The sequence below is a fragment of the Metopolophium dirhodum genome, chromosome 9 (assembly GCF_019925205.1).
Source record: "Metopolophium dirhodum isolate CAU chromosome 9, ASM1992520v1, whole genome shotgun sequence".
Lineage (NCBI taxonomy): Eukaryota > Metazoa > Arthropoda > Insecta > Hemiptera > Aphididae > Metopolophium > Metopolophium dirhodum.
Window position 1 is genome coordinate 29,731,285 of NC_083568.1, and position 15,233 is coordinate 29,746,517.

Consider the following 15,233-nt stretch of genomic DNA (forward strand, 5'->3'; position numbering starts at 1 on the left):
CCTAACTTTTATTCGATAGTTTCAAAATTGAACATAAATTCGATTAATGTTCTGGGGACTGCAAATTCTGCAGTTTTCTATGAATTGAATCATACTGCATGCAGGAAGTAATTTTGAATACGGCGTGATGAGGTACGTAATTTTAAATGGTACGAGAGATTCATCAATAATGACTTGATATTTAGAATAGGTACCAAACAGAATTTTAAAAATTCAACAACAAAAAAAAACGTATTAGACCGTGACGACTTTTTGGATACCTAGCTTAAATGGTCTGAAACGAAAATATTTTTCTCGTCGTTTATAATTTTTTTATTAACACAGTACCTATGTTATAGAGAATAGCTTATGGACGATTCTAGCTGTGGTTTTTCCCCTGCAGAAGACGGCATAAGACAACCGAGTAAACTGTTAAGCCCGAGATACAGCCACGGATTAGGGGTAATTTTTTGCCACTTTAATCCCCGAGTCTTGACATTTTCACCAATTGTTGACTAAGTAATATTTATAAACGTGAAATACATATTTATATTATTTTTCATTTTATATAATTCAGCCAAATCGATTACAATTAAATAATTATAATACACTTCACTAATAATAGCTAATACCAACTGCAGAGCTATACAGGCTTGTATCTGGTATACGGAGTTCATGGGTAGGTATTATAATTCATATTATAGTAAAATATGCTTATATGCAATTAAAAATACGACTTAATTAATTAAATAGATGTTTAGAAACAAAATTTACATCTGCTTTACATATACGTATATCTGTATCTGTTTGCGAGAATTTAACGTTTTAACAATCTCCATATTTATAACATAACATTTAAAATATGTGTTGGTATATGATTCATCATTGCATTAATTGCATTAAAAATATTTATAACAATAATGACGTGCGACAGTGACTTGAGCAGTGAAGTCACTAGGCGATCGAAGTGTGACGAATACCTATCCCATCCACCGCTGAAGTAACTCAATTATTATAATAATCGTATTATCCTATAAATCAACGGTTTTTTTTATTTTTCATAATTGATGAAAAATAATAATAACAGTCTTACCGTAAATTAATTTATTCGCGTTTTTCATTTCATTCCATTCGCCGATAATGTGTTTTAAAATAATAATAATATGTCATACGAAAACTTTTAGAATAGCAGAATATAATAATAATAATAATAATAATAATAATAATAACTTTTTTTATTTTATCATAACGCCTGCAGCGGAGGAGAAATGTGCAGGCAAACTATTATAATATATTATTGTATATATTATCATCGTGTCGATGGTCACGATAAGGGTGCCGGCGTACAATACCATATATTTTATACCAATGTACATAATATATTATATTAAACTTTATCGCTGGCACATTGATTCTGCAATTATTATCGAGTGGTTGAATTTCGATTATTATAATAATATACAATACGCGCAATGATACTGTGGTGTTTGTAAAGGTTTTCTTTGGAACAATTTTGCCCCCCCCCCCTCCCTATAACCTTACTGCACACCTATCTCGTGTATAATATCATCTGTTACCATATACCGTAGTACTTGTATACTCGTGCTACGGGGTACTTACTAAACACAATTTTACATTTGCGTTTACACGTGACCGAAATATACAATAATAATTGTGGTACCCCACCGCGAAAACGTGCCGCGAATTTTTTTCAGGGAGGATTGTCATTCCACAGAATCGCTCTATACGTATTGTAAAGGATTGAAACTACAAACGGCACGCTCCAATACTTCTGGGTAAAAATTTCAGATTTATCGGATTCAACACTCTACGCACAGCGAGAACAGGTCCTCATTATTATTATTATTATTATTATTATTATTTTTTTTTTCTGCCTCAACCATTGTATACAATATTACGTTATTATGATTACGTTTAATATAGTTTAAAATATATTATAATTCGTTGTAATGTTATAACAAAATACGTCTTGGTACCATCATATTGTTGATTTGTTTATTGTTAAATATAATATTGTGTTAAAATTTAAACAAATATGCGGGTATTCCTGTAATACAAAAACTGTAAATTTACGATTCTCTTTAAAAAGTATTATGTACTTCATTCGCTCTTGATTTATTTTTCGTCATGTAATAATACATAGAAAATAGTGTAAATGTTTTTAGTAATTATTAATAATCAATGTTGCTTATGTGTGGTATGAAGGAAAATTCAGATGAAAATAAAATCGAATACAAATATTTTACAACTACAGTTGAGTATAGACCAATATTCATATTATTGTGCTGCAGTTATAAAAATTTATGAAATTGTGTATAATAATAATTGACCAAAACGATATTATATATTATTATATGCGAATTCTGCTTCAATAGTTTGTTTTATTAAATTTATCATAATTAATAATGATAGTATCTAAATATGAAAAAAAATAGAATGAAGCTTTAATAATTATTGAAGACAGTGTATTGTATAACCGTTTAACTATAAAGTATAAATGTATAATAAAAACAACCAATGAGAACTCAAGCCCTACTTTCTAACGTTCTAGAATCTAGGCATTGCTATCTTTTATTCCTAACGATAAGAAATGTATTATATTGTATCACCAAGTTTGAACGACCAAGTCGGGGAAACTTTAAATTAATAATAATAATTAAAAAAAAGGATCTAGACGATTTGACTCTTGTATAAGTTATATAAGACACGTATAGTTATATAATAATATAACTGTATAAGGGCTGCAAATTTTACCCTTAAGATATACATCTATACGTTATTCTCGTGGGCCTGGTTAGAAAATAATAGATGGGCAAAGTACGTTTATAAAATTTGAAAATAATCATAATATACCGAAAAAACGTAACCCGTTTGTACTTATTATATAATATATTATTTTATACATGAAAATTATCATTTTCGACTCTGTGCGGAGCGATGAATGTATTATTGATTTAACATTTTTTTTGTTGTGTCTGTCATCACCGATTGGTTTAGTAAAACTGCTTCGATTTTCTTCAACAGTATCTTGTTTGATGGAAAAGTGAATCTAGTTGGTGCATTTGAATAGGTCAACATTTGAAATTTCCAATAGTTTTAAAAAGCGCAAGGTAGAACAAAATAAAAATTAAGGAAAAACTGTAATTTTTACGCAAAATTAGTTTTTGATATAATCGATTATGGTGTAACTCTAAAAAAAATGACCAGATACATGCAATTTTCACTAAATGTTTATATTAGCATTTTCTATACGCGATAAATTTTTTTAAATATTTTGACTGTTTTCGAGCTGTTTACGGACATTTTTAATTTTCAATTTGTTTAGTTTTTTTTCAATAAATGTCAATAAAATTTTATTTAATGGGTCGAAAAGCGAGAAAAATTAATGCAAGGCTCCTACAAATATATTGTTACAATTTGGACAAAAGTACATATTAAATAACCAAGAAAAACGATTTTAGTTATTATTTGTTGTAATTTTATAATATTAATTCAACTTTCCAGCTACCGGATTAATAATAAGTAATAACAATATAAAATATCCACACCGATAAACCGTCTCTACTCAGAATCTTTTTTCGTATACAATGATAGTATTATATAATTTAATTCAAATTTAATACCATCCATTATAATATAATATATTGGACCCACTTGTAGCCTACTGACCAGCAAAGCGACATCCACTTTTTTTTTTTTATCAAATCGTCAGTCTATCATTAAAATATAATATAATATAAAATACTTGAGAATTTTTAGTTTCTCGACCGTGTTGATATTATGCCCCCCCCCCCCACACCCTTGATGACTAAGCGATTATCGTCGACGAAATTTCGAACATATTATCGATACCTACATAGTATTATTAATGTAATACTATCTTAACTGTGAATTATAGACGCATTATAATCTGTTTTCCTGCGACCCATTACTCTCCGAACTCTCGTCTATATAATATAATACTATTGATAATCTATAATAAACCTTCAGCCGCCGTCTATAAACAGTGTATAACATTTCGCCGATAATTAATAATCCATTACACACGCTTTTCCTATCGTCTGTCGTTCCCAGCTAACGACCTTTGTTTTTCGGCCGATTCGCCTATACTAAACGGTAAAGCGTCCGTCCGCGTTAATTACCACTTACTTGGTATAGAACTTGGACCATTCCGTCGATTGACCTCTGCTCGAATCGACGCTACGGCCGTTTCAAATGTATCATAATATTATAATACTGTTGAGGCAGTGTCGTAGTTAAGACGGCAAAAATATAATTTTGTGTTGGAAGTTTTACGCGATGAAACAAAACCGTCTTCTATACTAGTATGGGTAGATACAACGGTAAGATGCGGTTATATCGCAGTCATAAATTATTTAAAGTATTGTAATATCTCATATAGTATTTGAGTGATTTAAATAGTTTTTTAGTGTTTAAAATACCATTTTACTATCACATCATAATATAATATTATGTACTCATTTAAATGATTCTATGTGAAAAAAAGAATTCTAAAGCTCATCGACGCCTAAATAGAAATATCGCGAGTTCTTATTGTGTTGATCTTATTATTACGATTAATGACTTTCGTTGGTTTAGTGAAATTATTATTAAGTGGTTAAATTGTTTTTGTTTTTGGTAAAATATTATTATAACTATAGAAGTCGTTTTAATGATATTAAGTGAAAGTCGAGTCTGCAGTCCACGCGGTAAGTCTGAATGTAATATTGATCTAAGAATTAAAATAATTTAATATTCAGTCATAATTCATAATTCGTACTAAATTTAAAATTAAATTGTTTTTTATTTTATTTTTTATAGTCGTACTGGCTTTTTGCCGATCGCGGAGAGTGAGAGTCGTCTATTATAGGTATACTCCTCGAATAATATATTATTATTTATTTCAAAATCAAAATTCGAAACCGGGGGGGGGTGCGGTGTCTTAATATTGTGTCATTCAATTGGTGCCTGATACGAAATATAAATATTAATCATAATCATATGTACTTTTCCGCAAGGTCGATATCATAATGATAACATGCGATTAATTATGATAAAAAATATATCGAACAAAGTTTGCAGGCAATTATCGGGCGTTGATATAAAAAGATTTGTAATTTTTTTTTTGGCCTCGTGGGAAAAAAATCTGTCTCGGGCTGCCCACAAAATTTTCCGCCTGCTCTCGACGCATAATATAATATGTATGTGTGCACTGTGGTATGTGCGTGGGGTTTTTACTTACCCTCTGAGTACAACACACATCGCGAAAACACGTAGGTATATATATGTAGGTTTGCGTGCATCGTACGTAAGATATTATATATTATATAATGCATTATGCCGATATCGCGCGGATGTATTATTATTGTATACGATTTATAACAAACGTTTAGCGTGTCAAATGTTTTGTCGCGTCGAGATAAATTGTGTGCGCACACTCTGTATATTATAGTGTTATATGTAGCACGAGCAGCCCCCGTACACGCGATATTATATTATATTATTGTTGTATAAAATAACATTTGCAGAGATACGAATTTTTTTCCCCAATGATTAATGACGTAAATTATTGTATTTCGGGTTATAGCTACACTGCACGGTGCGCGCGACGCATCGTACGCATGCGCGAGTGGTTTTGACGGAACTGATGACGATAACGATAATTATTATAATAGACTTAACTCCCTGAAATATAAGGATTTCCGAAAAAAAATTTCCAAAAATCTTTTGGGAGCTAAACTGCTTTTTCTATGTACATCTGTACAATAATCTGCGTAGTATACGAAAAATCCCGGACTTCAAAATGTCATAACCTTGGAACTATAAGTACGACCGACAAACTCTGATTGTACCATGTTTGTTACTCGTTGAAATAATATACCTATTATAAGCTATATACGTTTCCGAAAAAAATTCCCTTAAATCGAGCTAAAAGCGTTATTTCAAACTCATGGGGGGGGGATACAACGCCCAAATCCCCCCTCCATTGTTCAAGACCGATTATCTGAAGTACATATTGTGTATTGTATTACTATAATATTATTGGGAATGAATGCGTGTGAAATCTGAATCTGTGTTTTCTGTCGTGAAAACGGGTAGCCAAAATAATATATAATAATATATTATACGTAAATTATTGTTCTGACGACTGCATGTCAACAAGGTGCGCAAGGTGAGATAATATTATTACGAACATTTAATTTATGAATAATTACGACCCGAACGAAATCGGAGGCTGTCGTTACGGATTGTTTTTATCAAATCGCTGCGATTTACATTTTATTAAAACAATAATTTTCGTAGAATATATTTGATATTATGGTTATAATATGTATTACCTAAGACAATAATATTTACACATATTTTACCGTTTTGAATTTAGTGTCAGTTATCGAAACATTATTTCGAGCAAATTATCGCCTAATGTGTTTTATAATTTACCAAAACTAATATTTATTTTGACATTTGCGCTTCTCCCGCTGGCGATGATTTATAACAATCAAAAGAGCTGTGAATAGTGAATGCAATATATATATTCGCATATTTCTGATTGTTATTTCGCGTAAAAAATGGAAGCTTAATCAATTTTTTTTTTGCATCACAACTATTATAAAGCATAATAATAATAATAATATGCTTTTGATATTTTCGTACATTCCATTGTCTGAGCATTATATTTTAATCATATTTTTCTCTGTTTTAGATTCTGAGCGGAGCTATTGATTTTACAATGATGTATGTGTTTTTTAATTTTTTAATTTTTGTATCTGTCTTCACTGTTATGGGCAGTAACACTGCTTCAATTTTCTTCAATAGTATTTTGTTCGATGGGCATCTAGTTGGTGCATTCGAAAGGTCAAAGTTTAAAACCCTCAATAGTTTTTAAAAGCGCAGGGGAAAACAAACACAAAAATTAAGGAAAAACAGTAATTTTTACGCAAAATCGGTTTTGGTTTTTGCTGTAAATCTAAAACAAATAACCGTAGATACATGAAATGTTCACTGAATGTTTATACTAGCATTTTACTATAAACGATACAATTTTCAAAATATTTTGACTGATTTCGAGTGGTTTACGGACATCAACTTTAAGGGTTGAGGGGTGCCTTCTCGACAACTGATAAAATCCACTCGACGCGTATGCCTTACGAGAACCTCTGACGTTTGACTACGAAACATTTTTTAAATAAATATGTCAACTATATTATATTATAAAACCACGAAAGGGGACGGAGTGGCCGAGTGGACTAAGGCGTCGGCTGCGACGCAATCGACCCAAGTTCGATTCCTCGGCCATGGGCGGCATTTTTCTTAGGACAAGTCACTAACCTAACCGGAGAACAAGTGCCGCCATCCCCCACCCGGGCATGGCAGATACCTATGGGTTCCCACTTAAAAATCTGCCAAAATCCACACACACGTGTTTACCAACCAACAATATCCTCCCCTACAAATAAACAAACAAACAGCTAATGGCCATAGTTGCCGGGCTTAATGACCAATTAAGAAAAAAAAAACCACGAAAACATGAACGGTGCAGACTGACCTTTAAGAAAATATTTTTCCGTTTTTTTATTGTTGTTTTGGGTATTAAATACCATTGTCTAATTGAACAAATAAATGTATCCGACCTTATTATTGTAATATATATTATACATTTAGCTTCTGTACGTGGGTACTCTGTTCAGCAAGAGAACATGTCGCGGGCCAACGAAAATGGGTTCTTCTGCACATCCCCACACGGGACCCTGTTATAGGTAAACATAATGTAGCGTGACACGGGGGGGGGGGGGGAGTCGCAAAATCGGCTTGTTCTCTCACTGAACAGAGCAAAGGTATTTCTGTGTATTTCAAAATCTTATTGCGTACAGCAATAATAATAATATCTTCGTTTGTTCGTTATAATAATAATAATATATGTCATTACCTTGAACACCTCCCAGGTGGCGCTGAACGGCAACACGGCCACGCCGACCATGAGGTCGGACACGGCCAGCGAAACGATGAACGTGTTGGTGGGCGACCGGAGCTTGGAGCTGTTGAACACGGCGGCCACGACGAGCGTGTTGCCGACGGTCACGATGAGCGCGATGAAAGACAGGCCGACCAGGGTGCTCAACACCTGCGCGTCCCTCCACACCAGCGAGTCGCGCAGCGTCTGGCACTCGGTCCGGTTCATCGGGCCCGGCCACCGGCGGCGGGTGTTCTGCGGTCGTGGGTAAGCGTGGACGGACGGTGCACCGTTCGCGTGCGTTCGGGAAGGCCGGTGCGCGCGCGCGGGCAGTGGTGGTCGCCGCGACGCGGTCAGCGGGCCAGCGCGACGTACCGTCGGTCGCGTCGCAGTCGTGGACGAGCGGCCGTCGCGACGGCCGCCGCCCCCGCCGCCGCCGCCTCGGTGTTGTCGGTGTTGTTTTGGTTGTTGTTGTTGTTGTTGTTGCTGTTGTCGCCCGACGCCAGGCGCACACGACGACCGCGAACAGCGACCGAGCCGGTTGAGCGGCCGCACACTACCACGTGTCCGCGGCCGTCGACGGAACCGCCGCCGCGGTCGCAGCCGACCACGTTGTCGTTCCCGTCATCGTTGCGGTGTGGTCGCAGTGTCTGTCGCGGTCGTTTCCGTCGTCGTCGTCGTCACCGAGGCGACGACAGTCATCGCCACCGACTTAACGTCATATTATCATCAAAGCTACTCAGTGAACGATAGTCGTTATCAATATGATTATTTAACGTCTGTCGTCCGATCGCGTCAACAGCAGCGGACGTCCCGCATGACGGTGCGTTCGATAGTTTGGTTCGGCTGCCAGAAACACCTGAAACGAATTTTATAAAAAGTCGTTACATTATTCTGAGTACGACATTATAAAAATATAATATCTTAATGTATAATGACATAGTAAAACATGATCATGTGACGTGAATCGGTCAGTATCCGACCGTCATGATCTTAGGCTTAATTTGGGGGGGGGGGGGGGGGGGGGGGGGGAAAGGGCCACGGAGAGACTTTTCCTCCCCTGCATAAATGTATATTACAATTGCAGAGTCAAGTCATCCATTAGTCATCGTTTAGATATTTTCTATAGTAAACGCGGTTTGATGAAACTAAATAACAATGAACTATAGTTTAAACAACAATATATTATTATTCATTAATGATGTGTTTTCCGATGGTAGATATGTCGAAGTCACGCGCAGACATAGTCTATTATAGGTTTGATATTATTAAAACTAATAAAAACAATTTTATATTAAACAGTGAAATTATTAAATTAAAAATATTACGATATACAATACATTGCAGGTAAAAATGTTTTGAAATTTTGTCTAGAATTCGGTCGACGGTTGTATGTTTTGGTTTTTATAACAGTCGCTGCATCCACGAAGTTGCACACGTCTTGAAGTATAAAATGTAAAATAGCCATATAGGTACCTTAAACCGGGTGTAGTGAGAGCCCCCCGCAAATCTGTCTAATTTAAATATATGTATAGCCCCTTCAAGTCGAAAACTTAAATTTCGTCTATGGCCGGTTTGGACCTCGGCAAATATCGTTAGCATATTAAAAATGTATTTCATGTTTTTCTTTTCAATCTCAAGTAAAGTAACCTACTTATGCACGTTTTTATAAACAATTTTACATTCGTATTTAGAAATCCGTAAAATAATATGTTGTTTGGTGTTAACTAAACTTTAAATCCTATAGTAATTATTAATAAAAATCTATCCGATCAATTAATATTAACGTGAATAATTTTTTTTTATACATTTTCAGTGAATCGAGACATATTACACTTTTGGTGCACAGTAAGTCATCTGATATTCTAAACTTGAAAGCGTATAATATTATGTTTCTCGATTGAGAAAAATGTGTCTGGTAAGTTCTTGGGAAAAATAATTTTCCAATGTTCTCAGTAATTTTACTGAGCGTGAAAAAGTCTACGGATAAGTTTCACAAGATGCGAAGACATTCGGAGAACGCGGTTTTAATCGAACTCCACTCAAATTTGTTTTTAAAACGCAATGATTCATCATTGTTTTCGAATTCAATATCAAAGCTTTAATGCATCAAACCCGGCCCCACCAGGTTTATTCCGTTTTGCAGTTTTGTAGAATAATCATAAATTATATTTGATTATTTCATATAATATATATGGTTTTTTTTGCATTCATTTAATTCGATAAAGTTTTTATTAATTTAAACGGTATCCGTACTCGGTTTTTAAACGTTTAAGACTAACATACTATAACAATATCGACATTTTACTGTTTTAATCGCTTTTTTCTCGTAACCCATGCAGCTGAAACCCTGGTCTTAATCAGCTAATTCGGGTCGTGACCCACATAGTTCGGGAACGGCGGCGGCTCGAAGCAATATCACAACGATTGGATCGTCGTTATTTTAACATGATAAATCGTTTGCGGTCCCTTTAAATTCAAACGTGTAATTAAATAAATAATTTTCCGCAAACTCGGTTTTTTTTTAAATTGTTTAATTACGTTTACATTTTTTTTTTTGTACCCTCTTAAACGTTATTGCATTATAATAATAATAATATAAGGTCAACGGCAGCCGAGAACGTGACACGTATTCAGAATGTTTCTACACTGCGTGATTTTTTCAAACGACGTGGAGTGGCGTAATAATTTTTGTTTTTTAAGCGCGGGGGGGTGTATAGGACCTACAACTATACCCCTACACTATTATAGAACGTACTTAAAATGACTATTCGGGAAACATAAACGCTAAAACACATTTAACGACCCCATCCAACTCCCGCCGGATATACACGTGGCAATTGCAATTCTCGGGCCAAGACGAAAGTCATATTATATGAAAAAGTATCGTCGTTCAAACATTACATATAAAAAATACCGGCTCGTTACTTTGTATGTTATTTTATCGAGAAAAAAATCGATTGTTTTTGGTTATAATATGGTTTCGGAACGGTTTATTATGATATTTAAAATATACGAAAGAATATAATAATATTATGGTCGTCGTTGTCACCTCACACGCACACTGATAAAATTTTCTGTATAGTGGTATAATATACATAATATCACATACAGATGACAAAGTATTATCAACACCATTTTTTCTTCTTTGATAATGATGAATTTATTTGAATTGTGATTTTTCTAAAATATGTTAAGTCAGTATTGTATACGTCTTAAGGATCATAATGTTTTCAACTATTTAGATATTTTATGTCATTGAAGAATAGACGTGGCGAGATGACTAACTTGTTTTTACAGTATTTATAATCATCCTTTTTTCCTGTAAATTATCAAAAATAACAACAATACGTCAAACGAGTAAATTCCTAGTTATTAAAATGTATCGATATACTAAAGCTGTTTTACAAAAATATAAAATACATATTACGAACTTAGACAGTTTTTATATTTATCGTTAAAATGTACGAAATATTATAGACACAGACCCTGTACATTTTCACTATAATGGAATTATTATCCTTAGTAACAAAAGGTTAAATAACTCAAATATCACTCGTTCGAATTTCGATTTAGATGCATAATTTTTGAAACAAGTCGTCTGCTTATCACTTCGTGGAAAAAAAGGATGATTACACTCATTAAAAAAATAATAGTAGATAGGTACCGTCTAACGGGATACTTCCTTTAAACGGTGTGGTAAATGTATTTGAAAATACCACAGTCCTTGAGTGATTTAAAAAAAATCAAAACGGGAGAGGTTTAATAAATTAAAATCGGTTGCTCTGTATATAAGGCGTATGTAGTATGGTAGTTTTTATTTGCTATTTCGCCGCGTATGTAATAGGACGTTTTTAAACTTTCCAAATTAAATATAACGTTGGAAATTCGAAAGAAACGTTGAGAGAGACGTCTCTCGGAATATTATACTTTTTCCTGCCACCGTACGCAATGTCCCCACTCGAATAACAGTCAAGAGAACATATATATATATGTATATAATATATATACGTCGTGTATATGTATATACATATATTTTATTATTTACTGCGTTCGGAAAGTGACATTATATTGTTATGTGTGTGTCGGAACTGCGTATATACCGTATTATTATATTATTATATAGATTATTATATATTATACATATAGGTACGACTTTGACAAACACATTTAATATGATGTGAGTATGTGTATATTATCGGTATACACACGCTGCAGTCGTATAATATTATGATTTCTTATTTTTAGAGCATATTATTATCACGATTAAAATATATTACACTCGTTAAGAATATAATATAATTACTAACTGAACCAGTGCACTTCGTTGTCCGTAAAAATCGCAATTTCTAAAAAGATTATGATTGTTCAACCCCTTTTGGGTGTAACCTGCTGCAGTAAGTGCAACTCAGCCACCCTAGTAGGCAATTCAATTCCAGCGGATCGCGGACAAAGGCCTACTATTTCGCATTGGTAGGCAATGTTCAATAATTCGATTTGATGCAAGCTTGTACCTGATTTGCCCGAATAATCAATGGCAATCAATAATAAATAAATATTTATTTATACTGTAGACTATAACCAATCCGCTCGGAATCTATAATCATCATCAGCAGCTAATTCACATATCGTAACCTAGCGATTATATTATACATGCACGGAAATCGATTGGGTTTGTGCGGTCTGAGAAAACTGCACCACAGCGACGAGACTTCAATTAAATTACCTGTACATAACGATAATATTACAATAATGGAGCGCATCTCATAGGCGTCGGAAAATTATAATATAAAAGGAAACGATAGGGGTGGGTGGCAGTGGGTAACATCGTCGTTCGAAGCGGTAAACCCGTTGCCGAGAAAATCGTATATGAGACCGTGCGCGTTTATGCAGTACCCACATCGCACGACCGTGAATTTTGCGCATGCGCATGCGTGCGTGGGCGATATCATTATATACGCGTCGAGCACAAAGGGAGAGCTTTCGAAACCGTAAAACTATTATATTAACGCGCAGGAAAACCGAAATCTGTTATGACGTGCCGAAACAATACATTTAAGTACCGCGTTGCCGCCGCCGAGTACTTATTCGACTATTGTTTGCTCTCGAAAATATTACGGTCGGTGGCGACGAGAGGGGTTGAAGACAAGGGGAGGGATTTGTCGACGGCGGCGTGTGTTTGCCACGCTAGGCGCCACGTACATTAGTACCTTTATAACACACAAATATATAATTATGTTTATTGTATTTTAATGCCTTGGCCCTCAGAAGCTGTCTATAATAGTGTGGACTACGACCTTTGACGGGATAGTCCGCGGGGTGAGAGGTGGGTTCGTGGGTCGTGGGTGTGTGGGTGGGCGCGCTACGTGAACGCAAACTCGGTGGCGTTTTCGAGACTTGAAATTCGTTTGTATTATTACGCGTCACATAGACGCACCACAGTCCCCCGCGGTATATACCTAAACGTATATTATGTTATATAACTTGGTACGGTGGTCGCGAAACATACCATACCGTTGCCACACAATAAACTTCTTTGGAACAACATGACGTTGTATACAGTTATTAATATCCCTATAGGTTTTTGTTTTATGCTTACTCACATAAGACATTTTTCCTAACCGAGGAACACAATATTCTGTTACGTCGTTCTTCTTGAAGGTAATAATATACAATTGTATCCATATAGCAATAATTCCGTAACAAAACATAAACGTTTAATTTGTTCCATGACCAATATTATTAAGGTATATACTAACGAGTGCTCATCTGTTTAGTCCCACAATTATTGTGTCATGTATACCACATGACAATAATATGTTTCCGGGGTTGTACGTGCTTAATATTATGCATTTTTTTAATGAGACAATATAATTATTATAGGTATGGGATGTTATACTCTGAAAAATTTGAAATTACGTCAATACGGCGTCCTAGATAGGCAGTTTGGCTACATAAATGTCGGTGTTCCACCTACTCAATTATCAATTATATCAATTATAACGAAGATAATAAATAATACAAAATTTGTGTTTAATACTATTTTAATTAACACCGTTCTAGATCATCGGTAGGCGTACAATGTACATCGGGAAAATAAAATTACTTGTAATGTTAAGGTAATAATATTGTTACTGTTATTGTCATTGTTATTATATTATGAAGATGCATAGTGGTGGTTATTACTTAATATTCAGTTGTTTATCATTTTTACACGCGTATTTACTCAGTACAAGATGTTTACACAAAACATTTACCAAGCTGCAGCTACAGCTACAGCTACAATAATTATTTACTTAACAACGGATCCGAGGTGTGATTATACGGCTGATAAATTTAACGGTTCGGTGGTGGATCAAATCGTGAAAATAATACCTCGTCTTTGAAACTGAGTGCGTTGGTGGATTTGTCTCAAACTTGTTATAAACAATATTACACGATTATCGATCTCTGATAGGAGACATAACTCCTGCACCGACTGACTTTTTGAACTAATGGATTACGAACATTTTTTAACAATTAAATGGCTCATACATTTAGAAAAATTTACGGACATTAATTTTTGTGATTGAACTCACGGACATCGAACACTGAAAATATTATATTATTAAACACCTATACTAATTTATTGTTCAAGAAGTAATTTTTGAAGTCACTATAGTGAACAATTTTTACCCGACGAAATTTTACACAAGCCGTGCCAATCGTATTTATAAGAATACTACAATGTGCTTCACGAAGTCATTACTCGTGGAATTGAAATAAAATCACAGAATACCCGGGTTCTGGATGTTTAAAAAACTACGACCATTGTAATTGGTTACGAAAGCATGTTTATTATAATTGCAAGTAGTTAATGTAAAACAATATCGTACAGTATATTATTGTAACAATAACAATATAAAAATAAAATAAATTACTTACGTCTTTGAGGCCTTGCAGTATACCTACCAACTGTATACAACTAATAATATACGACTACCTACATAATAATATTTTAAAGTGATTTTTTTTTTTGTTATCAAGTTGTTTGTAATCACTGTTCATAATAATGTTTACGTTTTATAATATGATTTACACAATAATTATTATTATAACTTTGAACGCTCAAATTAAATGCACACTATTTTTATCGTCACTGTTCATTATGGAAAGTATATATTATTATTTTATTAATTTATGAATGTATTTTTTTATCAACTAACCGTCGATCGTAGTTATATCGTTAACGGACGGAAGACGTAATTATATTATTCCACCTATAGTGGCCATACTTCATTAT

General features: G+C 34.2%; 1 protein-coding gene across 4 annotated transcripts in view; it reads right to left on the minus strand.

Moving 5' to 3' along the window:
* Window positions 1-15,233, minus strand: part of LOC132951769 (octopamine receptor Oamb) — a 156,350-nt gene that overhangs the window by 38,020 nt on the left and 103,097 nt on the right. For all 4 annotated transcript variants that reach the window (XM_061023709.1, XM_061023706.1, XM_061023707.1 and 1 more), the window contains one exon: window positions 7,928-8,810. In XM_061023709.1, coding sequence (XP_060879692.1) covers window positions 7,928-8,179 — 252 coding nt within the window. In that variant the 5' untranslated portion in view covers window positions 8,180-8,810. The remainder of the gene's footprint in view (window positions 1-7,927; window positions 8,811-15,233) is intronic.